Genomic DNA, 27,949 nt, shown 5'->3' on the forward strand with positions numbered 1-27,949 from the left:
CCAGTGTTATTGCACAAAACAGATAAAATGGTCCAGTGTCAAACTCACTAAGTGTGTGTGTGTCGGACACTTAGAGGGAGGAGTTATAGAGTTTGATGGCCAGAGGCAGGTATGACTTCCTGTGGCGCTCTGTGGTGCATTTTAGGGGAATAAGTCTTGCACTGAAAGTGCTCCTGTGTGTGAGAAGCAAGCCATGGAGTGGGTGGGAGACATTGTCCAAGATGACAAGTAGTTTGGACAGCATCCTCCTCTCTGACACACCCGACAGATATGATCATCTATCAACATGGCAAAAAAAACGGATGAGCGCTTTCTATGTAGAGATGAAGTAGATAAGAAGCCCCGTGATGGACCTACGACCTAGCAGATACCCTACTTTCATCCCACTGCATGCTGGGATATGCTCCACTCCTTGGCCCTGAAAATAATTACCAGGTATGGCAATAACGTTTACACTAAATAGGTTCACTAAAAATGTTCTGTTATGTGGCAATTCATTATTGCAGTATTATGTCTGCATCTTATGTTATTGCATGTGTTGTTAACACTTGTGATGATAATCTTATAATATCCTTTATGAAGCAAGGATAACACAAAACATCCCTTTTCTTAGGACCAAAAACATCCATAGTAGGCTAATTGAATTTACACTTTCACATGCTTTCCAGAGACGGACCCACAATCTGGCACTGTAAAGTATATTCAAACACCATATATTAGAAACATATGCAATGTATGACTATATAACTTGTATGATATATGTAACGTTTGCTACATTTTTGCACACACATAATATATATATATATATATGAACAACGTATAGCCATAGGTCTATAAGATTGAGGTATGGGATTTTATAAATTCAATGCAACTTTGTTCTTGAGTTTAAAGAAAACAGCAGGGGGAGCTCCATTACAATGTCAGAAATGACTTCTTTCTTTCCTCGTGATAAAACTTCAATCTGACTCTTATCCTGCAAAGCAACAGACCGGAGTGCAAACTACACAACACATCCACCGTGATTGATGTCGGACTAATGCAACTTTGAAACGTTTGACGACATATAGGTTCACAGACACACACACACACACACACACACACACACAGGTTGTTTAGCTTTGTGAGTCAAATTAGATAAAACTAATCAGATAAAACACTCTTTTTTTTCCTCCGGATGTTGACAATCCTCGACTATCGGATTAAACACAAGTGGTCATGAGATAATAAACTGTTAAAACGTGTCACGAGTATGTTCTCCATCCTTCAGGGCTATTTAAAGTTGAGGAAGGTAAATCTTCGCTTCTCAGGCTCCAATCCTCGGCCACATTTGAGCCAATGGTAGGACGAACGAGACTGCTTTAGCCAATGACAAACTAGTCTGAGTACGCGCTCCGTTGGACGACGACGGTCATGGACTGGAGTAGTGTCCTTTTCGGTGTAACAAACTTTTAGCATTTAGTTTCGATACGGACAAAACGGTAAGTTTAATGCTACTTTATGGGCATATTTATCCCATTTGCAAACTCTAGTATGACTGCTTTTTTAGAAAGAAAACTCGGTTATCAATATACTTCGTTTCGCTTCTCGTCGGTAAACTATTAACGTTAACGTTATCCAATGAGCTCCATTTCTCAAATGAAAATAAAGCTCACTTCAATGTCTTTTGAGGTATGTGGGGTTTTGAACGTCGTTCGGTGTTTTTTTTCTCGCTTTAAAATGTTGGTAACTGCAACATTCTCATTCTCAAAGTCTCGCTGACCCACTTAGGCCCACATGCATGCAACGTACGCTAATAAAAGCAAAGTCGGTCTGCCGTCGTTCCGTTTTGTACCTTTGGGTCGTCTTTTTTTAGTAGACTTCCTTCAACCTTTACTCTTGTTTAATGCTACGTAGATATATTAAGAATGTGTGTTACGCGTATTAACAATGAGCCTCACCTGTCTACTGTAAACGGACTACTTTTTTTTTAGAATGAAACTGTATAAACCAGCCATCATCTGAAGTCAAGTGAACCTACAACATTGACATTTTCATGCTAAATTTGCACATCTTAGACCAAATAAGACATTACTTTAACCGAAAAAGTAAGTCATGTTTTGCATAAAGCGTCTGAATGCTTGCCGTCCCCCCTGTGTTTGCAGGAGTGAGGTGGGGGGAGCTGCTTCGAGCAGTAATGGGGGATATTGAGGGTTCATACCGGGCCCTGCAGACCCCTGGCATAAGGCTGGGAGCCCAGTTCAATGCTGGGATCAGCACTTTGGAGCCGGGCCAGAGCCTCAGTGGCAACATGACCACCCGGAGCAAAGGTCATGGGCGAGAACTACAAATCCGTGTGCAGGGGCTGGACGACTCCCAGGAGTTCTTTGATATTGACGTAAGTTTCAACTCAACTTTTGCACAGTCTTATTGTGTTTCTTACATCCTCCTTTATTTACATTGTGATAAGTCTGCAGTTTGTTACACAGCAGGCTACATCTGACCGTAGTCCCTGTGTGCGTGTGGCTTGGGTTGGTGACAGCTGCCACATGGCTTTGGTGCTGAAATCCCTTCCTCCTTAAGGCTTCTTATTCGGGTAATTTTAGTGTAACTCACCAGGGCACTTTTTTAGTTTATTGGCTGTGATTTCTGCTCAAAGCCCAAGCAGTATTTAATACTTGCGGTTCCAAAGCCAACAGGGAGGTAAATAATGTGTCCATCCAGGACTAAATCTTGTACATGTTTACATTTAGCATTCAATTAAATGGAGTTATTTTTCAGACTGTTTGTTCAAGAAAACAGTTCAGATCAACATGTATATTCCTCAGTGTGGAGGATGCTGGAATAGCATCACAATAACATTTTCTATCCTCATTTAATTTACACTAAAGGAGTGACAGGACACGGTTTCCAAAATGGGGATTTTCTTATTCTGCCATCATCACTAAAACCATAGTGGCTAAATGCATTTTTTATTTGCTAGCTATTTCAAAATGATATAAAGCATACAGTGCTTGGCAAATTACACTGACATTTTGAAGTTGTGAGCAACAATTTAACACAAGGGAATCTGTAACAAGAACGATAGCATTTGAGTTTCCTTTTTTTATTGTAACTACTTCACAGAGAAGTTTATCCCTTTTTAAAGGCTGGCAATTTGACACACTTTGAGATCCACACTGTTAAAGTGCTTTCCCGTGTTTACTTGCCAAATTGCTGCTGGAGTCATTCAGAAGGCAAATAGGAAGCAATAAGGAAGCCCCTATATCAGAGCGAGTTTCCTGTATTTGCTGTGGGGGGGGGGGAATATCAAATGGCAATGAATGAAGATTCAAGTCAATGATTGATGGGGAGGAGTTTTTATTTGCACTGTAATATAACTAGACTTAGGGGCTTCTAATTCTATCAGAATATGTTAGTGTATTTAACTTTAAATCCTTTTGTAGCCACAACAGTAACTGTTCTGGCAGATGTAATTTGGGGACACTGCTGAGACTAACATTTCAAAATCTTATGCACCATATGTTGTCTCAAAGTTGTAAGCTAATAGAATTTGACAGACACTTGTTTTTATTTGTATGTTTTAGTTTTACAATATTTAGAACTGAACTTGGTCTGGGATTTCAAAATAAGTTGTGGACCTGGTGTTGATAGGAGGTGGCAGACAGAAATACATGGCTACAAAAGGGGAATGACGGCAATCCTGTTGTAATGCAGACTGTGGTTTGCTAAGAACAAGATGGCCTCTGTGAGGCTCTGTTATTCACCACTGCCCAACATTTCCTAATATTGCTGTTCATTCATACTGAAGAGTAGTGGGCTGGTGTGAGAATAGCGTGTATGTCTATGCACAGAGTGACTGCAGAGGAGCTATACTTCCACTACATGACTTGTGTTTAATCCTAACCTAAAAATAACTGCCCCTGTGCTATATCATCATTAGTTGTATGTCAATGTGACCACAATCCCTGATTTAAAGGAAGAAAATGAATGAAGCAGCATGACTTTTTTTTCTAATAGAAACTGAATGCAAAAATAGATATGAATTGCAGTGTTGAATTTTTGAAATGGTTGTGGCCTTCAAGCAAAGGCTCCCCTCATTGTGGCATTTTGATTGCTCAGCTGCCTTATACATCTGTGTGAAGTCTTTATCATCTGCCATTATCCGCCGCTCTCACTGTTGACTGTACACAAATACACACGTGTCAAAAATGTGTCACTCTTACACACAAGTAGACACTTGGTCCTGGCTTGTCTTGCTTTTATACCTTTTGAACCTTATGCATTACAGATATAATCTCATGAGAATGGAGAACTGTGGACATATGGTGTGATTTGAATAAATGTATTTAGGGTCATCTAATGTCTTTAGTGTGCAACTACAACAGACAAATCAGATCAGACCTTGTGTGCTTTGATCTGTGGCCTTCATCTTCTGCAGGTACCTAGCATGGTCATCATCAGTAGCAGACATTTGCTCGCATGGCTCATGTCCACAGACCCCTCCCACAGCCAGCACAGGAGAAAGCTCAGCCTTGTGGTTTCTGGACAGGGAGGCAGGGCCAGCAGGGCAGGGAAACACAGGCTTCTTTTGTCCAGCTCGGCCAGCCCCTTTGCTGGCCTTAACTTCCAGCTCAAAACTCGCAAAAAAGTCTAAGGGTGTGATGTAGAACCTAGTTGTTTGAAAATGGACTACAGTTGAAGCACTGGTAGGAGGGGATCCGGGCAGGCTTTGCTTTAGTGTTAGCAAACAAGCACATAAATCGCAAGGTTGACAACCAAGTGGGTTTGGGGGGGTGAGACAGAGGGGCAGCCTCTGGTGTTAAAAGAGCAGTTTAGAGGCAGCAGTCATGGCCAGTACAAAGTTTGAGTCGGGGTGTTGGGGGAGGGGGACACACGTAGAAGTGAAGCCCTGCCGAAAGTTTGGAAATTCAACCACTGGCCTGTAGCAGAATGTTTGATTTAGTCAGTTGTGAATGATCAATGCTCATGTTACTTGTTTGGTAAGATGTAGAAGAAAAAAGATACTTCTGTTTCATAGTCTTTTTAAATGCTGTTTTGAGCATCCTGCAATAGTTTGAGATATAGTAATATAAGACTAGTATAGCTGGGGATGATCAAAGTATAATTATGTCTGAAACCAAGGGAGCGGAATTGGGTGTTTGTTTCATGTGCATGCTCAAAAAAGGAGAACTCTTACACCACTACAGCTGAGCACTCAACTCTCATCTCTACCAAGCACTCTCACTATCCCACGGTTCACTAAAGTAACCACACAATCTAATAGCTGTGCATAGAAGGACTTGTTTCATGTGCTCTGCACATTACAGATCTCATGTTACAGTTCTGATGTTTTATTTTGCTGCTGGGAGTGATTGACCACCACTCGAGCAGGTCCCACCTATTTCTTTTTCTGTATTTTGGAGGCCAAGATTACTTTTGGAAAGTATCTGGGTTACACAGATGACCTGAGCTGAAGGCATTTGAACACCTGATCCTGATTACCACTGTTTGGTGTTTTATCTGCCAACAAATGCCCTGGCCACAGATGTGTCCCGAAGTCAGGTAGTGAAAATAAATCCGCACTAAAGATTTAAAATGTTGAGAATAATTTACAAAAAGCATCAAAGAACTTGTTGATCTTTTGAGATGTCTCCTCACAGACTTGTAAAAGTGGCCACTGGTGTGCAGAGCTTTAAAATGTATGTCAGCAGGAAATCTCCTAGTGGCAAGGCCTTAACAATGTGCATCCCACTGTGCCAAATACAAGCCCAAACACACCCCTGCTGTCAGTAGGAGGTTCTACTAGAGCTGGAGAGTATCAACGGCTGTTTGGTGAACCTTGCTTAACCTGTCGTGCGAGGTACACACAAGCCGATGATTTAAATTAGGCTGGATGATATTTTTTGGGTTACCTGTGTTTTTGTGTTTTTGTTGTTGTTGTTTTTCATTTGCTTTGCATGAGAAGGGCAGTCCTCCCTTGTAGCTAGCTGCTGTTAAAAACCCTGCCCTTGTGTGCCCACACACACATACACACACACACGGGAAGATTTGTCTCCCATAGAAACATCTGTTAGCTATAATCCCTGCTGCTCTCTAAGCTTGATTGGGTGACCCACTGACCACACGTTTGGTGTGAACAAACTGCAAATGATTTCAGTGATTTAAAAAAAAATGTTTTTATAAAAAAAATTTAAGTTTGTTAGGATGACTTTAAGAAAACATGTACACCCCTTAAAATGGAGAAATTATCATTTGGTAATGTTAATCGTGATAAACTAAATTCAAAGGGATTCACATTTTACTTTTCTCTGATGCACCATGAGGGGCTGGTACTAACAATAATTTTCATTATCAATTGAGCTGTCAAATTGTTTTTGTAGCTGTATTAATCTTTTCAAATGTATTATGGTCTATAAAACATCAGAATTAGGAAATTGCTCTTCACAATTTCCCAAAGCCCAAGGTACCATCTTTTATGATTATTGTGTCTGACAAACCAGTCACACCCAAATATTTCAGTATACAATTATCAAAGTTTCTATCATGTACATAATGGACAGTAAAAAAAAAAAATTGACTAATATCCCAGATAATATTGATTTACATGTCATGGTGTTTATGTCTCCATTTGACCTCTCTGGATATGCTTCTCTGCCAGGCCATGAGCTCACTAGCTCCACATATCGAATACATTTGACATTTATATGATGTTTACATGTGGTGTCATTCTGTTCAGTGAATGTGGAAATGCCATATTTAAAGGGTGGTATAATAACCGTTTGCACAGTAACTAATTGCAGACACAGATAAGTCAAAGTGGTCAGCGGTAAGAGGAATTTGTTTGAAGGGAAATAATCTGCACAGGTCTGCATTGTGATAAAATTCCATTTAGAAACTATTCAGGATATAAAACCAGGGAAATTTAGTGTATAATTGTCTGCAGCCACTACACTGCTTACTTTTTGTACATTCATGCAAGAGGATATGAGGGGGATTTACAGTAGTGTACCTTGTCCTTCTTTGCCAGCTGTCTGGCAGCAATCTCTGTGAAACTGTCCTCCCTCTCTCTCAGATTGTGGAAGATAAAGCTGAATGTATTAGCGGAGGATTTTACTCTCCCTACAGACTGTAGTGCTGTGAACGCAGTTACGTTCCGGCTGAGGGTTAATGAGTAACACAAAGGAGGGGCTTCTGACACCACAGCAGTCAAAGTAGTTTTGCGCATGACTACCACACTGAGGAAATAAATCAGTTTATTCTAATCTACCTTGTGTTTCTGGTTTTCTTGTCAAACCAGTCACCTTTTTCACAGCTTGGTAAATAAAGCATTTTAAGATAGCAAAGAGCTGGATATATTTTGATTTCTGAGCAGCGATCATGAGGGTTATTTAGCTGGTTTATCCTAGCTCTTTGTGCTTTAAATCTGCAGTTAAAACACTGGTTAACCTGAATTTACTCTGGATTTACCTTAAATTACAACTGAGAGGTGAACGTTCAAAAAATTTACAGGAAAATTAGGGATTATTAGACGGACATTTCTTAATCCACACTGAAGATGTGGTTTTGCCCTTTTTCTAGTCTCAGTGACTAGTCAAAGCGCTTTCACATAGTGCAGGCACCATTCGTCATTCATACACTGTGGTCAAGGCTGCTGTACAAGGTGCCACCTGCCCATCAGAAAAACACACACATTACACTTTGATGGTGCAGCATCAGGGCCAACTCAGGGTTCAGTGTCTTGCCCAAGGACACTTTCACATGGGACTGCAGGGCCAGGGATCAAACTACCAACCTAGCAGGCGACTGCCCTACCACTGAGCCACAGCCGCCCCTAGTTTACAGTACGCAGCACTTCAGACGGTGATTCCGTGTGCTCTGCTTAGTAGCTTAGTATGTGATTGCATTGTCTTTGTTGAATTTGCATTCACTCTGAACCCCACTGAACCAGTCAAACTGAGACAGAATCACTCAAAATGATGTTTACATTTGGCCACCGTTTACTTTTTTGAATACTTATGCATGTTTGGCCTGAACTCAAAGACAACCCAGACAAAGTATTTTAACACACCGGGTTTTGCTCTGTGGTTGATGTCAGCTGTAATCAGACACTGTAAATGCATGGAAAAAGGGCCTTTTTACAGTGGATTCCTAAATTATGGATGTTGTGTCAGGAGGTATCACCTGCAATTTATAGATTGTGTGAATGCAGAACATATGATTGTATCAAAGTAATGAAAAGACTAACTACAGTAAATCTCCTGCTGCTCTTAGAGTTGTAATGTTTTACTTTGGCCAATGCAAAGCAATTCTTTTTATAAGGCTTTTAAAAATACTATTTTACATTACAACCAGATGTCTCGGGCTATAATTTTCTCCAAAAGTCACAGGCTAGGCTCCCAAACCTCAAGTGCAGTGTGTGCTTAGTACATAGTAATTAGTTCTTCATTTAGTCAAAACAAACCCTAGAGCGTCGAGAAGGTAAACTTCTGCAGATTTGCTGCTTGTGATTTTGCTGCACTCTGTACAGGGCCAGATAACGTTTAAATGTACAGTAGGACACGCTTTTTGTAGTTTACTTACTCATCCAGGTCATGGAGGCCACTTGAATTGACACATGGAACATAGGCAGCGATAAAACGACATGAAGTAGATCATTTACAGATGCCAAATATTTTCTACACCACACAGACAGGCGTTTATTCTGTGCTCACACAAGCATGGTTGTTCTCACCTCAGCCCAAAGATGATTTTCATAGTGTTGTTTGTTAATAAACTATGAGGTTGCTAAGCTATATTGTTCTTCAAACTTGTTTTTTATTTTTATTTAGCTTTTTACTCAAAGCCATGCAATTTCTCTGTCCATTGAGATCATAAGATGTATCATATCATCTTCAGTTGGCTTTTAGGGTCTTTGTATCGGCATAGTGATGAAAACAAAACTTTTTTTCTGTTTTTTTCCTTTCAGCCTAAAGCTATTGGACAGGTCCTCCTTTCTGAGGTTTTCCGGAGAGGCAACCTCATAGAGAGTGATTACTTTGGCCTCGAGTTTCAGAACATGCAGATGAACTGGGTACGTACACCACAGCTGTGTCTTTTGTTTCCTGTTTGAAACCAACACATTGAACATCCAGGAACAGACATGCAAGTTGATTGTTAGTAACTGACCAGCAAAGGCCGCCAGCATTTTAATGCTCAAAGGTCACAGCTTGTTAACAACACGACTGGCTGACAATTGACTAATTTAGAAATCTTTTGCGCGGAGATGGTCAGTTGCTCTTCTTTAGCTTTCAACAGTTCAGTGACTGAGCAGCATATAATCTAGGAACATTTTGAACTCATCTGGCACAAGTGCCCTTACACAAATGTCAGTCTTTCCAATGTTTTATTCTTTCAGAAACATAAGTGGAATTCCAGACCACTTACAGGCTTTTTGTAAAGCAACAGAGAAGAGATATTAAACACACTGTTTATCTTCTTTAAAGGGGATGGAGCCGGTGTTGACCCATTGGCTTTTTAGCTCATACATTCAACTGCAAGAGCATTGAAAACCACTACTGCAGTACACGGTACATTTATTGCTCTGCAGTGATTTTTTTTTTCAGAGGCGCTTTTATGACAACAGCCGGTCACTATGTTTAAAGTTCAACAGCAACTACAACTACACACAACTAAATCCCTCTAACCAAAAAGGTAAATGACAATCTAGGTCAAAGTTCAAATGCATTTAACTTTGGAAGCTCTGTTTTTCTTTTAGTGGTTCCTTTGCCACATACAAAAGTAGAGTTACTCCAAAAAATATAAACTAAACTGTTTGAACATTGACCAACAACACATTTGTTAACTATAAACTGAGTAAAATATATAGGCGAATTTCAGCTGATACCAATTGCTCAATATATCTGTCTGGATCGAGCACATTCCTCCCTCAATCAGGCCCAGATGTAACGGAGCAAGCAGGCTCCTACAGTGAGCCAGTGAAGCCAGTTTTTGCCCACGACATTGCCACATTTCTCTACTACAGTACCATCTAGAATCCAATACAATCACTGTGTAGTAATGGAGTCATTTGCAGTAGAGCCGTGAACATCATTTTTTTTTTAATTTCTCATAATTGTCAAGCTACAACAATTTTTTTTTTTTTCTTTCTTCAGGTTTGGCTTGAACCCACAAAACCTGTTATTAGACAAGCTCGAAGTAAGTCAGCTGAAATATTAGCTCAAATTCCACCTAATGAAAATGTGCTTGTGTGCTGATTATCTGGTTTCATGTTTTTTAGGACCAGCAAATACGCTTTTTAGACTGTCAGTGAAATTCTTTCCTCCAGACCCCGGTCAACTGCAGGAGGAGTACACAAGGTCAGTGACTGTAATTTCCTACTGGATATTACGTTTATCTCATGCCCTTGTAGAGGGGCTTTAGAAAATACACATTTCTTTTTTGTTTTTCCAGAACCTCACGATTATGGCTTTCAGGGCACTATAATACTTGTCCTCCCCATAATGTTTGTGAAATTCTTTTGAATGCTTTGCTGCAATAAGTCAGAAATAATCAATGCATGTATTTATTTTAATTTAAGAAATACATTGTGACATTTTAGACTTGAGAAGTTATTTTGTGAAGGCCTGCATGACATTTAGTTAGTTTTTAACATTAGTTTTTTTTTTTTTTTAGGTACTTATTCTCGCTGCAGATGAAACGAGATCTGATGGAGGGCATGTTGATTTGCACAGAAAATACTGGAGCTCTGCTGGCCTCTCACCTCGTCCAGTGTATGTTCAAGCTTGTATTTTGTACTTCAGTTTTTGGTTGTCCAGTAATCAAAATTGTATTCATTTGTTTGTTTCTTTGATTAGGAGGATTAAGTTGTTGTTTCTGTTATTTAGTGTACCCTCACTAATATAAATGGGGATGACAAAATATTTGAAACATCAGTCAGTATAACACAACACAATTCAACCGCACTACAAACTGCAGCCTCCAAAATGACCATACAGTTGAACAACAACAACTCATTACAACCGTTTTAGAAATTAACCAAAGAGCAAAGTGTAATTCTTGTAGTCCTAAATAGAGGGGAGCTGCAGGAAGAGAGCTCGCTCTACTTCTATTTCTGTTTTGTTTTTTTACTTTCTACCCCCTTGCAGCTTTAATTTTTAAAACTCTTTAATTATTGATATAAAACCATTGTGCACACTCAAAATCAAGCCAATGGACTTTGCTTAATCTGTGTTTACCATGATGTACACATTCAAAAACAATGTTTTGCTTATCTTTAAACTACAGCGGAGATTGGCGACTATGATGATTTAGCAGACAGGGACTTCCTGAGGTTGACCAAGCTGTTGCCTTACCAAGAGAAGGTGCAGGAGAGGATTATGGAGCTCCACCGCAGGCACCTGTAAGTTTAATGTTGAGCTAAAGCTGTGTGATCTTGTTTGTATTTCTGCATTGCCTTATCGATCCACCTTTCTATTACCTGCTTGCGCCAGTTTAGACTTAGACTTCTCTTTATTGATTCTTTTGGGATGACTCCCGCAAGGAAATAGAAATTTCCAGCAGCAGTTTTTAGAAGCTTACAAAAAAGGTATAAAAAAACAGTATAGACAGGAAAAACAGTATAAAAATAGTTTGGTTGGGGCTTCATATTTTCTTCCGTTACACTCTCAGTATTTGAATCTAAGACATTCTTAACAATGTCATGTTTACATAAAGTAAAAGTTTCAGTTAAACAAGGAGGTATCGGTCTTTCCCTAACCTTAGTAACAAAGTTAACACCTCTTCCAGATGCTGTTAATGCCACTAGGTACACATTTATTGCTGCAGATTTTACAATGCTACCACAAAATAGACCATGGAGTCCCAGGCAGCCAGTAGATTCTTCTGTCACAGACTGGGCATATCTACTCAACTCTCTTGTGCACAGTTCTTGATATTTTTTCATGGGCTTTTTTCCTTTCTAAAATGTGAAATGAAGTCTTGAGTAAAAAAAAAAAAGTAAAGTAAAAAAAAATAAAGTATAGTACCAGTTACTATAATGGTTTCATTTAAAAGTACAGGTATACTTAAGAGAACTTCTTTAGCGTAACAAGAGAATGTGATTCTGTTACTTTCAACTACTGGCCAGATGTTAAGCCAGTTTACTGTGACGTGGACACAGCTCAGTTCAGGATCATAGGCCTGTACAACCGCGATGTCTGTTCACATACAATAGGCGGTGTTTTCTAGGGGAAGAACGGTACACAGAAGTTGCGGTTCGGTTCCTACCTCGGTTCGGTACAATGGAGGGAAAAGCAAAAACCAAAATGCAGAAGCCAATTTTTTTCTTTTTTTTGTTCATGTACCGCCTAGTGTCATACAGTCGTTCCCCTGAGTGTGTAAAGTAAGATGTAAAGAGTAAACCACTGTAACTAACTAAACAAAATAACACAATCAGCTAGGGGAGGGTGCAGCTGACAACTTGTGCTCTATCAACGTCCGTGATTGGTTGTATATGGAAGGGACTACAGTTTGCCTTGTGTGGACGGGATGGCATGTTGTATTAATTTTTTTTTTTTTTTGGGGGGGGCTCTATTTGTATCTAAAGGCTGGTTAAGCACTGTAGGGGGGAGAAGTTGGACAGTTTTTTTTGTCTCATTCCAGTGATTGGCACATCTCGGTGGGTGACGCGTCGGATATGCGTTAGCATGTTGGATGTATTTCCACTCACATACCCAACAACTGCTGAACAACGCCGACACACAGTCCTCGTCTTATCCACCACTCTCTTGCCTGTACTACTGGAACTGACTAGGAAATCAAAGTTTTCCCAAACTTGCAATCTTAAAGAGGCCTGCGGTTCCTCTAACTCAATGTTTCCCAAACTTGGGGTCGGGACCCAAAATGGGTCGCAGACCTGTTTGATTGGGTCGCCAATTGGCGTAATCAGTCTGATGTGAATGAGCGTTCTCTTTTGCTACACTGGTCTGTTCAGCTCAGATGCTGTGGGGGGGGGGGTTCTCTCTCTCTCTCTCTCTCTCTCTCTCTCTCTCTCTCTCTCTCTCTCTCTCTCTCTCTCTCTCTCTCTCTCTCTCTCTCTCTCTCTCTCTCTCTCTCTCTCTCTCTCTCTTCTCTTATCCTAGGAGGGGATAAGAACATGAGTTGAGAAAGGGGTGAGACACAGAAAGGAGAATAGAGACCTTTTCTCTTTTTGTTTACTTTTATAATGGAGTAAATACACTTCATATACATTTAAATTCATGGTTTGTTCTGTCTTTTGTCCACAGTTTAAAAATGGAGATGTTTTATGGGGTATTTTTGTAAATTTGGGTCCCGGGGAGACACCAAATTTCTCTTTTGGGTCTTGAGCTTAAAAAGTTTGGGAACCACTGCTCTAACTCTTGTGGGTTGCTACTCACAACTCGTTCATATTGGTGTGCTACTAGCTCTAACTCACTCACTGGACCCGAGGCGGAGCTCAGCTAGCAGCTACATAGCTCCAGAGCTAATTTGGGTCTACAGATCAGGTGTATCTAAGAAACGTGTGTCTAACAGTAGTTCCACATTACATTAATTTATTAACACGCTAGTTTTATTTATTTTTATTGTGTGTGTTCCCCATGTAAACTCATGTACCAAACCGAGACGCCGGTCTCAACATGTGTATCGTTCCACCCCTAGTGTTAGCAAAGCATGACCCATCACAAACATTTACCAGAGCCGCATATTTTACATAAGAAGAGCAAACTATAATTCTATAACAACAGCACACCAGAACACAAGCTGAACGTTTTGGGTGTACTACAAATTGATGCCACTATTTCCTAAACTTTCTCAGCTAAATGTTGAACAAACTACACATTTTGAGTCTTCATTAGACATTGCTGCTTCCAACCATTTGGACCGTCTAACATTTTTTTTTTTTTTTTTTTTTTATCCCACAGGGTATCACATGAATTTGGTTTTTGTAAACAGTGGCACATTGTCAATGTCACTTTTTTATGTGGTTTTAATCCCAAATGTTTAGTGTTACCTATGATGAACTGAAACAACTGTGTTCTTGCTAAACAACCATAATGACAGGGTTTACCCTATTTCACAGTCTAGAGTCTCGCAAAACCACTCGCTGTACTTTTCTCTCCACCAGCCTCCTTGTTTGCTCAGTACTATCCATTGACCAATAGGGGCTCTTTTCAACCAAGTGTATTGGGCGTCTCTAAAGACCTCTGCTAATCTCTTCCATTGGTTGCCAGTGTGGAAGCACAAGCAGCGAGTTCCCTGGCTTAATCCCCTGCTCTGGCCGGTCTATTAGCCATAAGGCCAGTGGGGCAGGAGGGCCCTAAGGAGATTTTAACGCTTAACGGATGAACAAAATTAGAATGTGGTGATGATTGGATGGATATGTCTTTCTAACATACTGTTTGGTTGTAATCACAGGGTTTTAAATAATGCCTTTCAAATCCTCGAAGTTATAAGGGATTTAAGTACAAACTACTCTGCAAATGAGTCATGATACGATCTTTGTTGAATTATTATGTGTTAATTAAAAAAGACAGATTGCAGGATGGACACAATTAAGGCTCCAAACTATGTTTTGAAAGCCTGGTCAACGATAGTTATTAAACTTATAAGTTTAAGGTTTACAATTGTTAACATACACAATGTCAATTCAAAATGATTTATATATTGCATCAAGTATATTAAATAGGGATTAAAGCACAAGACTTTACCAACCTAGTTTGTTTATCTTAAAGCGTATTTAAATTATATTAAAATGAATAGAAGTGAGTTCAGAATGTAAGTGCAACGTTACTAGTGGGGAGCTTTGGATTTTATGTTATGCAACAATATTTTAAACTTTATTCAATGACACACTGGAAACCAGTGCAGTGACGTAAAGGGCCCATATTATGAAACAAACACTTTTTCAAAGATAGTAAAGAAGTGAGATGTCTCACTCTGTAGCTGAAACAGAGACCTAAACACACAGGGTGAAAACAGGATCTGCAGCAATGTGCACTACAACAAATATAGTGCTTTTTTTTTTTTTAAATGAAACTTATTCTGGTACAACCTTAAAATACAAGTAGGAACCTGAAAATGAACATAATATGTGCACTTTAAGAATTGGTGTTTTTGGTGTTATTGAGATGTTGCTGTTCAAATTTAAGTCAAATTACCCAAGGGCAAAGGCATTACTATTCTTTATTTTCAAAGGGTTGAGATGAGCACAGCCTTTGCTGTTCTTCCTTTTTCTCTGGATTTTTTTGTGTTTTCTTTAATTGAATATTATTAATTATTTTGTGTAGTGTAATAATTCAGTTAAATGAGTGTCTGCAAAATGCTAATGGTTATGTAATTGTTTTTGTATAATAGCCGTATAAAGGTTAAATAAAAGAGGCCTAAGGATTGAGCCATGTGAAACTCTGCTTGTCTAGACTATTTGGACATATAGTAATGTTAATAATAGTATGAAGGCAAGGCAGCTTTATTTATATAGCACATTTCAGAAACCAGGCAATTCAAAGTGCTTCACATAAAAGAGGACATTCTGTTGAACAAGTGTTGATATGTTTTACATATTGTCTACTGCAGGGGCCAGACTCCAGCTGAATCAGACTTCCAAATCCTGGAGATTGCCCGTAAACTGGAGATGTATGGTGTCCGCTTCCACCCAGCAGCTGACCGAGAAGGCACCAAAATTAATCTGGCTGTTGCTCATATGGGCCTTCAGGTTTTTCAGGTGACCGGTGTTCTGATACCATGCATGCTGTGTTTTGTTTGACGTGTTCTGCAGTCCATAACAATGTTGCTGAAGGTTACTTTCTTTTAACATTCCCTTTTTTCCTCACAGGGCCACACAAAAATAAATACTTTCAATTGGTCCAAGATTCGCAAACTGAGCTTCAAGAGAAAACGGTTCCTTATCAAGCTCCACCCAGAGGTTCATGTACGTACTAAGGAAGTGATAAACATATTTATTTAGGAAATGCCCATGTTGAATGTCTGTTATTTTGTCTGGATGTCTCAGAATCCCCATCAATTTGCTGTGTGAGTTCATTGTCTTTCTCTGAATGTTTGTTTTTAGGGCCCCCATCAGGATACTCTTGAGTTTATGATGGCCAGTCGAGACCAATGTAAAATCTTTTGGAAGATCTGTGTGGAATACCACTCATTCTTCCGTTTGTTTGACCAACCCCAACCCAAATCCAAAACGATCCTCTTCACCAGAGGCTCTTCCTTCAGATACAGGTATCACACACTGACATAAAAACAAAGGCATATGTAATCTTGAATGCTTATTTGTAGGAACCTTGAGGTTTCTTGTGCAGTGAAACGAAAAAAAATGTTTCTGTTGTGTCAGTACTCGGTGTTTTAATTCCGATCTCTTTCTGTCAGTGGAAGGACCCAGAAGCAACTTGTGGACTATGCCCGCGAAAATGGAGCAAAGAGAACTCCATACCAGAGGTGTGTGTTTCTATATACAGTGTATACACTGTTTATCAGAAAGACAAGTTGTTTCCATTATTATTCTTTTGGTATCAACTGAGAAATGTTTGCGCACTACATTCATAATAATAATTCTGTCATTAAATTGTTTCTTGCTCAGGAGGAACAGTAAAATACGAATGTCTGCTCGCTCCCTAGCCACAGATGTGCCAAAACAGGTCAGTGGTGCCACAGGGTCCGACAAACTAAAACGTTCCACATTTTGTGCTATAATTAATAAACTAATACAATGATCCTGGCCCTTAACTACTTTCCTTTTCCTCCCTCACTCTGTTTTTCCTTGTCCTGTCTGTGTTAAATTGTTTCAGAGCTTGTCATTCAATGACAGCCTCAGGGCCCCAGGCTCCCCCTTCTCCACTACTGTGTCCTTCTACCCAGCGCACATCTCCAGCGTTCCCCCGCGAACAGAACTTCAAACTCAGCCACAGCCTTTTCCCACGCTGAGCCGGTCTCCCGCACCTCCCCAGCAGCAACAGCAGCTTCAGTCCCCTCTGCAAGCTACCGGACCCCCCAGCCCTCCGAAGGAAGAACCCATCAAGGCTGCTTCCCCATCTCACTACATTTTTCAAGGTGCCCCTAGCAATCAGGCAGCAGGAGACTGCAGCCCCTTATTTGTGTGTGTAGAGAGTGGCACTTCCCAATCACAGCCCTCCAAAAATGGCAATGAGGATAATGGGCATGGTGGGAGGAGGGGAACTGGGTGTTCTGTGGGAGGGGGTGCAGGGAAGAGAAAGGGGGTTCTTACACCTGAGGCTTTTGAGGCAGAGCTTTTGCGTACAAAACAGAATCCCATGTTCTCAATGTCTAACTCGCCTCTGCACGTCACAGAGGAGTTCATAGATGATGATCCCACTGAAATGTCTTTTTATGGTGGGGGGGCCGAGGCCTACTCTTTTGGGCTTGATGATAAAGTAGACCAGTTTGATTTTGTGGCTGAATCTGACCTCAGCAAAAACAGGCTCTTTATTGTGGGCATTGAGGACCTGAATGGGAATACCAATCCTTTCCCTCATAGCATTGTAGGTAATTCTGAGACCAGCTCCTTGGTTAATAACCGCTCCGAGTGCAGCTCCCTGGACAACCTGGGGCTCAGCTCTGCAGGTGAGTCTATTTCGGTGGGTTATGGAGGCACTGACTCCTCCTCGCTTCGCCTGCCAGGCTCTGACATCCAGTCAGAGGCCAGCTCCATGGTCAACTTCCCTGCGTACTCTGTGCGATCTGAGAGCAGCTCCGCTATGCAGTTCAATGACCTGGTAGAACAGCTTGAGCAACTCAGCTACCCACCCACGGCCACTGAGGGCTCTGGGAATGGCAGCTCCGATTCAGACTCCGACTGGGGCTCTGACAGTGTCCTTCCCCCTGAACAGAACCTGTTTTACAGTAATCCGCTTACGGGGAGCAGTGGAATAGAGGGTTTCCTCCTACAGTGTCACAACCTGCAGGCCATGGCACTCTCAGACCCCTCTGGATCCCCTCATATTAAAATGTAAATCGCATATTGTTACAGCACTTAATAATTAATAATGATGATAAGCAGCAACATCAATCTCTGATATAATACAGTTTAACCTTAGTCTAAACAACCCTTTTGACATTCAGAAAGCTTTTAGGTACGTAGGATGGCAAAGATGTGAAGCTGATACATTTACAGCTGGTGTCCGAGTCAGTTTCCAAGAGCCTGCACTCTTTAGTGTTGATGCACATCTTTGTTGTGTAGACTTGTTAAATGTCACATGCGTTAAAGTGTAGCTCTCTGTACTGATAAGTGGCGGGATACATCTACTTTTTCATATATTTGTTTATAATAGCAGCACTTTTATTTTAGTTTGAATCAGTGGTTTGACCTGGTGTCCATCTACCATGGCCAGTTTATGGTGCTTTTTTTTTCTTCTTTTTAAATCACTGTCTTCTCATGAAGCTTGTTGGCCTTATATTTCATGAGATTCTTGAATGACAGTCTTTCTTAGCCTTTTTGAGTTATCTTATTTCCAACATTCAGCCTATTTAGAGCAAATGTTTATTGGCATTTTCTGAAGCCCCCTAGGGATTCATCCAAAATGCATAAACATGTTGTGCTTTTTAGAAGCTTTAAGTTTCAAGTGCTTTTTTTTTTTTCCAAACACATTGGCACAGGAATGTATTGTTAGATTTGCTGAATACATGCACATTTAACTCAAGATGTTAGAAAAATATGGTTTTGCACCAAGTAATGTTTTAGTTTTTTTATGATTTCTACTCATATTTTTTTTACAATAACTTGATCAACAAGTAATCTTCAAAAATGTATATCCTAATTTTCTTAAAACTTAAAAAATATACTACCATTGTTTGTTAAAGTAATAATAATCATTATCTGATTTTTAAATCTCATTTCTTAGCTGGTACTGCATGTGCAGTGTACAGTTTTCCAGCAGATGGTAATCATTGATTAGTTTCTTATCTCAGGGTTAAAATAAAACTGCAAGTCGCCCAGGTTCAGTGATCCTTACAGGCTTCGTGTATGTAAAAGACAAGACATGGAGCCACTTCATGTGCCTCAGTGACATCTGCTGGCTGAAGTAGTTGTCAGCATGTACTTATCCCTTTGGTAGGTTCATGATGTCCGAAGGATTAAAAAAAAACAATTTCACCAAAATAGACACCAACTACCATTTTTGCCTCATGATGAGCAAAGTTAAAGAATGTAAGCATTGTACTAATGAGCCATTAAGTACACTGTTACCACCACTTTCTACAGAATGAATGTATCATCTTGCATGTACGTAAGTGACTGTGCTCCTGTAGCACACCTGCAACAGTTAGTAAATCATGTATAATAGTGTCTGAGACAGTAATACTTCCTAATAATTCAAACGTATTAACGTAACTTCTAGGAAGCCCTTTGGATAGAGTAGATGAGGATTTTATTGAAGCATCAGGACACGCCTAGGGGTTGATGTTGCGTTTCATTTCTGGCATTTGGCCTTCGAATGTTTTGGCTGAAGCTATCTTCAGGGTACCAACAGGTGTTATTCTGTTTATTATAAGGAAACGGTCTTTTGCACAGTAGCGATGAATTTTCAGTACTTTTATAATAGCTGGGATTTTTCAATGTTTTTTAATTATTGGTATAGGAATGATAGTCACGTGTCACGTTGTTAGTTGCTAAAACGTAGCATGCGCATAGCTTTTTAAAACGTTTTAATTTTTTTTGCCCAACCACCAGACCTCTGAGAGATGTCTGTAGTGTCTGGTCTTGTCAAATCTGTCTTAAAAAACATTTGCTATTTGTGCCATAGAACTAAAAAGCTAATACTGTGTTGATATCAAACTAATCAGTAGTATTTTGTTCATTACTGGTTTTCATTTCCTCCTCAAAACAGTCTACCAAATCATCCTTTTTATTTGAGCTCACATGTCCGAATGCAGACTTCACTTGGCTTTTGCAACATTTGCTTTTTCTTTACATTTTAGTCTCGCGGGGCCTTAAAGCACTTAATTTTCTTTTCATGCAACATGCTTTCACACGTATCTCAGGTGTACATTCCTGTTTACTTTTCTTACTTGCATTAGGATCTTTCTGGTAAACATCTATGTGGGAAAGGGGCTATCTAAATTAAGTTTCTGTTCTCATTGTCATTTTGAAGGATAGCAGTTAGCCACAAACACGGTTTCAGTTTGAACAGTTGATCCTGTGTCACCTTGGAGTGTGTGGAACATTTAGTTTCATGTGCGATCAGTAACCCATTAGAACGAGTTGGTTGCCTTGATGGCTTTTTTTTCTTGTTTTTGACTTGGTTCTTTTTCTGCCATGTGATTTTTTTTTTTCCCCCCCCCACATCTCAACTAAAGATTGAATTAATGTCGGGCTGATGACTATAACCAGCTAAGCTAACTGCACTAACGCCATCAAGTAATCATCATCACTTAATCCTGAACATGTATACTGACTTATTATCAACAACCTGTACTTAATGTGTGTATGTTTTACTCTCAAGAATAAAGTAATCACTTTTGGGTACCATGAATGTCAGACTTAAAATTCTTTCCCAGATGTAGACCGAAATCAAAGACGTAATGGGAATGTCATTACTTTAACTGCTTTAACAGAAACCCCAGTGGTGTCAGACGTGCATACAACGACTGAATGAAAGAATATGCACAGTCCAGATCATGACGGGTAAAGTTTAACCTGCAATCTGTCTTTGGGCCCAAATCCTATTGTAGTGTTCACATGTGAGAGAAGAAAGTGACCCTTTAGGGGTTGGTGGTTGTATTCCAGACACCAGACTGGAGATGTTGTGTATACAATTCTTCTGCTTTCACATGCTGAAGCAAATATGCATACATACCTCAAATGGTCTTTGCTGACTGCTCCTCACATTAGCCATTCTTTTTTATTTTAGGGATTTGGAGTGTCCTTGTAGAAAAGTTAATTATACTATTAATATGGAGTGCTCGTCATTGTAAAGTAAGAAAAAGAAGCCTAAATGCAACAAGTCGATGCATGTTGCCTTTATATTTAAGGGCAGCAAACTTTTGTTGGGGGTTGGGTCGGACTCGTAAACAAGATTCCTCGACCTAGTTCCAGCTGAGTCTGTGTGCTCCTTGTTTGCGCAGGCTTTGTGCCAAGTCATTCCACAGCAAGCTCTCGTCCTGCTGCTCTGGAGCCTGACATATACTCTCTTCCCCTCTCGTGTCATTCCCTGTGAGGCACTTCAGATGAACTATAAACAACTATTAGCCCTCCAGACAAACCACATTCCTGATAAGTCTTTGCGTGAGCAATTATTTCCGGGTCGAGAGGACTTTTTTTTTCTTTCTTTTTTTCTTCTTGGCCTTCCCCCACTCCTTTTTTCTTCTCTCTAATAGAAGTGGAAGAACAGCTGTGGTGACCTGTGTTTCAGTCAAGAGAGTAGCCTAACATTTCATCTGCTTATTTTGTCTTCTGAATTGTTGTGTAGCAAAGCACACAGGCAGAACAAAAGTAGAAGAGCCAGTTCTCAGAAATGGAGCCAGGCTTGTATAAGTTTGTAATACATCATTTGTCCTTCTTGAAGAGGGCTCTGAAAACAATGGCAGGGGGAAAGATGTGGGAACCATTATTTGCTTTGGTCTACTCTGTCGTCTTCCCTTTAATTTGTGGTCGATGTGTGTGATGAACCATCCCGCTTGTTATGTTAAAATGTGCAGCATGTGTTTTCTTTCTGTGAGGAAATGACCTAATTCTGGAAAATCAGGTTTATATAAAGATAAAGTTATATATTTGACTGTATGCAACATATTATAGCATTGTTACAAATGTGCTATTGTGTTAAGTTGCACTTCTTGTGAGGAGTATGATTTTAAAGTCCACCCTTTTCAAAAGATCCTGCTTGTCCTGTTTGAGAAGAGTCCTTTCCCTTCATGATTCTTTTTACTTCCCCCAACCCCTTGCACTGTAATCTAATTTTAAGAATGGTATATATTTGACTTGCATAATTTAGAGCTTAATTTTATTCAATTTTGAATTGCTGTTTTTCCTCTTCCACAGATACAGTCGTGGACAGCCCTCAGGTCTCACCCTTCAACTCCAAAGATGCCCTCTGCCTGTCGCCCTCCTTCCAGATGTCGACCCTCAGCCTGCCAGGCCAAGCTCCGTCGCCCCTGCAAAGCCCCATCCTAAACGAGGTGGGCAGCAATGCCAAGCTAGACGAGGAGGAAGAGGGCAGGAGGAAGGTACACTGCTTACATGCCACCCTTCCACCCCGCCAACCTCACAACCCTTTTTAAAGAGTACAGGGTCTCCCCAAGAAAAGTTGTTTAGCCTGGTGGCTAGTGTTTTTTTTTTTTTTTTTTTGGGACCACTCACAGATTAATGGCAGCTTTAATGTAGAGCCCAATAGTTTCCGTGATAACAAAATCATGGCTGGAATCACGAAATTAAGAATTTTAAAAAGCTGCAGGGCTCTACATTAGGTACTGCTAAAAGCTAACTGGAAATTTAAAAATATGACTGATGTCTAAAGGCTCTGAAACACCAACCCGACTGCCGGCCGTTGGCAGGAAAGGCAGTCAAACTGACAGTCTCCCCGAGTTGGTCCCAAAAAAAATACCTTGGAACACACCAAAACGACACGGACTTGACCGTACGTTCTGTGCGTGTGGGAGACGTAATACGTCTCCATAACAGCGTGCAGTGCTAATCTGTATTATTGCCCCAAAAATGAAAACTGGCAGCTCCGGTATTTTAAAGCCAGACAGTCACGGCGTCTTGTTCGGAATACAATCTCATATTTTACAAAAAAGACAAAATGTGTTTCTGAAAACATTTTAAGCGAGAAATAGGTCATGCAGATGCTGAATCTGTCTTTATTTCAGAAAGACACTCAATTTTAAAACGTCTGTCCCTCTTCTCCCTCAGCGATATCCCACCGACAAGGCCTACTTCATTGCCAAAGAGATTCTGACCACAGAGCGGACGTACCTGAAAGACCTCGAGGTTATCACTGTGGTGAGTATTTTTATTCTTTTTTTTTTTTACTTACTTTTTTGATTGGATTTACCAAGGCCATGTACAAGATTCACCTTCCCATCATGAAAATTCTTTCCATCATATATGTACTTTGTTCATGATGTCAATCCACCAGGATACTGACCGAGCTATCCGGGGCGCCCCTGAATCACCAGTTTTTAGAAATACAGTATTCACTCCTGGCAGCCGCCTCACACTAAACTGCTAAACCAGCCTAACCCATTTATAGATAGCCATCTTATCCTCTGTTGCTCTGTGTACTTTGACACAGCTAAATGTAATTTCTAATTAAAGTACTTACAGCAAATCATTAGGAACCAGCCTCTAGCCAGAAAGGACTTAATAATGGCAGAGACCAGAGTAAATGATGACTTTCTTTGCGTGAACAGCTGTGAGATTTTGTGTAATATGTCTTTTAAACGGGAGTAAAGAAATCTGGAGTTTCTTCCAACAAAACTCTCAACACATTTGAACATTGCAACTCCCAAATTCTTTCTTTTTCTCTGGGTATACTTTGGTTGCTTTTCTATTTCTTTTTTATATACAGTGTGTTAGTCATTATTTGTTGGAGACTAAACCACTAAAAAGGTTTGGAAAGGGGCAATGTGCTTTTCATGTTTGAACCACAACTCATAAACCCGACTTGTCGTTGTCATGCATCACCATGTGTACATACCAGTCTATATATAAGGTGGGTATGTGCATTAATAGCGTGTTGTCCCTCTCCTGTTCCCAGTGGTTTCGTAGCGCTGTGATCAAAGAAAACGCCATGCCCGAAGGCCTGATGACCCTCCTCTTCTCCAACATAGACCCCATCTATGAGTTCCATCGAGGCTTTCTCAAGGCGTTAGACCAGAGGTTGGCTCTCTGGTAGGTGCTCCTACAGTGTGATGATGATGATGATGAGGATGATGATGAGGATGATGATGAGGATGATGATGAGGATGATGATGATGAGGTGGTGGTGGTGTGGAAGCCTCTGATATGATGCTAATAAAGACCAAGTCTGTCCCGTTTCTTCAGGGAGGGACGCTCTAATGCTCACGTCAAAGGGGACTACCAGAGGATTGGTGATGTGATGCTGAGGAACATGTGTGCTCTAAAAGTAAGAATGCATTGTTAGTTCTCTGATTAACATTGCCTCTCCCTTACAAGTTTGAGTAACACAGAGAATGTCCTTTAATTTCATGCTGTATGTGATTCTTGTTGTTCTTAGGAATTCACCAGCTTCCTGCAGAAACATGATGAGGTGTTAACAGAGCTGGAGAAAGCCACCAAGAGGCTGAAGAAGCTTGAGACGGTGTACAAAGAGTTTGAGCTGCAGAAAGTCTGCTACTTGCCCCTCAACACATTCCTGCTCAAGCCCATCCAACGCCTCATGCACTACAAACTCATCCTGGAGAGACTGTGCAAGCATTATTCTCCCACCCACCGTGATCATGACTCCTGCAAGGGTGAGTTTCCAATAAGGTTCTGACACACCAAGCAGACGGCCAAGAACTGGTGGTGACGCCAGTATCGAGACTGTCCATCTCCCGGGCCGTTATCAGTTCTCTCTGCAAAAAAGTCTCCCTGCAGTGGGAGCGGAGACGCAGTTTGGCTGCATCCAACATGCCCTAATGTTACACAGAAAATAAGCAGAACAAAGTTGTCACTCTGGCGATAGCAATGTGCTTTCCTACAAAGTGACGAGAGAGTGAATGTAACAAAAGTCCGCACATGTTGTAGATGCTGCGTCACTCACTTTTCCAGAGATGGGACTAGTACTTAGCTGGATATTTGTGGGTTTACTTACTACTTTATTAAGAAATTAGGCCTGTCATAGATTAAAGGAATTCTTAGTCGACTCTCATATGATTTAGTTTAGAGTTTCTCTACAATGAATAATGCAAAAACATTTTGAATAAGTAATTTTGCATAAAACATGTAAAAAACAACTAAAATAAATATAAGTATTGATAACTTTTTAGTACAAAAAGTTTGTTTCTCAAAATGAATTGAGTGAGTTTCTAAAATAAACTTCTCTTCGCTCTGTTGAGATGGTTAGGAGACATTAATGATTTTATTTCCTTCCAGAGGCTCTGAAGGAAGTGGCTGAGATAGCCACTCAGCTCCAGAGCAGTCTCATCCGACTGGAGAATTTCCAGAAGCTAACAGAGCTGCAGAGAGACCTGATTGGTATAGAGAACTTAACAGCGCCAGGCAGGGTGAGTGCACCGACATGGAGCCGAGGGTAGGGGGTGCTGGGAAACTGGCTAACTGACAACCTGCTGTTTTTAGGAGTTCATACGAGAGGGATGTCTATACAAGCTTACCAAGAAAGGACTGCAGCAAAGGATGTTTTTCCTGGTAAGTACAAATCTACTGCGTCTTAAACTGTAAGTAAAGCTTCAACACTTATAAATCATTGTACGTATAAAGCACTCTAAATGTTTGTTCCGTTGTCTTCTCAGTTCTCAGACATGCTCCTCTACACAAGCAAAGGTGTTACAGCGACCAATCAGTTCAAAGTGCATGGCCAGCTGCCCCTTCACGGCATGATCGTGAGTGTATAGCTCCAGTTCACCTTTTCTAACTTTTGGCCCTTGTTGCCTTTATCAGTACCGGAGAGCTCCAGTACACTGTTAAAAGAATAGTGATACCTGACGGAGAGATGTGTAGCTTTTCAGTATTCCGTGTGATGTGTGTGTTGAGAAGGGAGGGCCTGGGTCTCCTAACTTTGCATGTCTCTGCTTTACTCCTGGCTGCAGCTCATAGTGCTGGATACACCGGTAAGTCCTCTGAGCTCTGCCAGCTGGGATGCCCAGGGCTGTACTGATTCCAAATGTTGTAGTTTTTTATTTTATTTTATTTTTACATTCAAAGCTTCTATAAAGGTTTTCGAGCTTTTAATGTCTGTACTCATTTTTTATGACATCATCCCCTTACACACTTAAATAAAGTGGTTCATTGGGTTGAATTAGTTATCTTTTTTTATGAAATCAACTTTGTTTAATGAATAGAACTGATAACATAAATGCACGTAGGCTGCAGGCTAATCTAATAAGGCCATAACATAATTATGGAGTAAGTATCGGGCCATAAGTCTTATAGCTACTTTATGCTATAACAAAAACAACACTCTGAAGTACCTGTAATTGTAATAAGTTTGTCACACAAGTCTGAAAAAAATCTACGCAGTGATGTGTAAATTTGTTGAATGTTGGAAGTGTCCTTGGGCAAGGCACTGAACAATGATGCCTCCAATGCTGCGCCATCGGAGTGTAAATGTGGCAGGTGGCACCTTGTGCGGCAGCCCTTGGCCACAGTGTGTGAATGTGTGTGAATGGTTCCTGTACTGTGTTTAAAGCGCTTTGAGTAGTCGTTGAGACTAGAAAAGTACTATATAAGAAGTCTATTTACATTTATTAGTTTACCTTAATATTTATGTGCCGCTGTGCAGAAATACCAGGTTTAAACATAATGAATGGACTGCGCAACATTAAACTGTTTTTGAATTTGAATGTCAACGTTATAAATGAAGCTTCGGACTATTTGGTACAGCCCCGTGGATGCCCAAACCCTACCCTTCTTCTCCCATGCTTGTGTACACAAATAACCAAAAACCTCAGATTGCTCAAGATGCAAAATCCACTAGATGCAACTATTTGGAGTTGTATTTCAAGCCAAAATTGAACCATGGACATCTAAAATGATAAAATGTAAGCAATACATTAATTCTTGCCAAACTGATGTTACATTACATTTAGCTGACGCTTTTATCCAAAGCAACTTATAATTGCTGTATGTCAGAGGCCGCACGTCTCTGGAGCAACTATGGGTTAAGCGTCTTGCTCAGGGACGATGTATTGGAAGACGCATACAGATGTTTCAGTAGAGGCTCCGTGGCAGGTCCGTCTGTGACTTGAGTCAGACATTTTCCGACTGTGTTTCCCCTTTGTTATTCCTAAACTTAAAACATTCTTTGTAAACAAATGTGTTTTTAGATTGAAGGCTTCCAATATTTAGCTTCTGTTTTCTGGGTTTCTCTTTTGTTTGTAGGCTGAGGAAAGTGAAAATGAGTGGTCGGTCCCCCACTGCTTCACCATCTACTCTGCTCAGAGGACCATTGTTGTGGCTGCCAGGTGAGAAAGTGACTGGGGGAGAGTGAAGTGAGATTTTTTTTTTCTATTGTTCTACAAGTTAGGGCGCATTCAGACCAATGAAAGCATTCCAGTGATTAGCTGCATGGTTGTGCGGCGGTGGGCGTGTCACTTAAAGGGCCCATCTGTGTGACGCTGGATTGCGTTTCTCCAAAAGTTGAATCTGTCTTAACTTTTTGCCACAGGCCGCTGCAGGTTTTCTCCCCTGGACCGCCTGACTAAAAAAACTAGAAATGAGAAATTAAGACTTAACTATCTCCTACACATATACAACCTGTCATCACTTGTGATTTTAGCTCTCAAGTGGAGATGGGGAAGTGGATTGAAGACCTAAACATGGCTATTGACATGGCCAAGAAGTCCCAAGAGAAATCCAGCATCTTTTTTGACGCTGGACTCGGCGATCACTCAAACCGTAAGAGTTTCTATTGCCTCCATGTATTACCTAAAGGTGTGCAACAACTGCAATACTTAATGAATGTTTTTATTTATACTTTTATTCAGCTGAATAACATAAAAAAAAAGCTTTTTCCTTGGGATATGGCACACATTCAAATGTAAAGTCAATCCCGTCCTTCCCTTCAAACAACTTCCTGTCCCACCTCCTCCTCCCCTTTCCTCCCCCCTCAGGATCGTCTGATGAGGTTTCACTGGAGCAGGAGTCAGAGGACGACATGAACTCCTCCCGCACATCTCTGGACAGACAGACACACCACCGCGCCAACACCACCATGCATGTGTGCTGGCATCGCAACACCAGTGTGTCTATGTCTGATCACAGCCAGGCGGTGGAGGTACTCCTCCTCTGCCCACATTTAGACACACGTACACGCCCATTTACACATAAACA

At 40.6% G+C, this 27,949-nt stretch overlaps 1 protein-coding gene across 6 annotated transcripts in view; it reads left to right on the forward strand.

Moving 5' to 3' along the window:
• The first annotated feature begins 1,225 nt into the window (after positions 1-1,225).
• Positions 1,226-27,949, forward strand: part of farp2 (FERM, RhoGEF and pleckstrin domain protein 2) — a 28,490-nt gene continuing 1,766 nt past the window's right edge. For 2 of the 6 annotated variants that reach the window (XR_004333338.1, XM_032525081.1), the window contains exons 1-25: positions 1,226-1,478; positions 2,142-2,374; positions 8,945-9,049; positions 10,131-10,173; positions 10,256-10,334; positions 10,651-10,748; positions 11,263-11,377; positions 15,550-15,697; positions 15,809-15,904; positions 16,043-16,206; positions 16,354-16,422; positions 16,565-16,622; positions 16,773-17,034; positions 21,977-22,161; positions 22,847-22,936; positions 23,694-23,827; positions 23,981-24,062; positions 24,174-24,411; positions 25,034-25,164; positions 25,238-25,306; positions 25,411-25,500; positions 25,708-25,728; positions 26,999-27,081; positions 27,396-27,514; positions 27,730-27,893. Coding sequence is in view for 5 of the 6 variants with exons in the window: in XM_032525081.1 (XP_032380972.1) it covers positions 2,174-2,374; positions 8,945-9,049; positions 10,131-10,173; positions 10,256-10,334; positions 10,651-10,748; positions 11,263-11,377; positions 15,550-15,697; positions 15,809-15,904; positions 16,043-16,206; positions 16,354-16,422; positions 16,565-16,622; positions 16,773-17,034; positions 21,977-22,161; positions 22,847-22,936; positions 23,694-23,827; positions 23,981-24,062; positions 24,174-24,411; positions 25,034-25,164; positions 25,238-25,306; positions 25,411-25,500; positions 25,708-25,728; positions 26,999-27,081; positions 27,396-27,514; positions 27,730-27,893 (2,844 nt within the window). In the remaining variant the exon portion in view is untranslated. The remainder of the gene's footprint in view (positions 1,479-2,141; positions 2,375-8,944; positions 9,050-10,130; positions 10,174-10,255; positions 10,335-10,650; positions 10,749-11,262; positions 11,378-15,549; positions 15,698-15,808; positions 15,905-16,042; positions 16,207-16,353; positions 16,423-16,564; positions 16,623-16,772; positions 17,035-21,976; positions 22,162-22,846; positions 22,937-23,693; positions 23,828-23,980; positions 24,063-24,173; positions 24,412-25,033; positions 25,165-25,237; positions 25,307-25,410; positions 25,501-25,707; positions 25,729-26,998; positions 27,082-27,395; positions 27,515-27,729; positions 27,894-27,949) is intronic. The other 4 variants (XM_032525085.1, XM_032525083.1, XM_032525082.1 and 1 more) reach the window with 4 other exon arrangements.

The sequence above is a fragment of the Etheostoma spectabile genome, chromosome 9, assembly GCF_008692095.1.
Source record: "Etheostoma spectabile isolate EspeVRDwgs_2016 chromosome 9, UIUC_Espe_1.0, whole genome shotgun sequence".
Taxonomy (NCBI): Eukaryota; Metazoa; Chordata; class Actinopteri; order Perciformes; family Percidae; genus Etheostoma; species Etheostoma spectabile.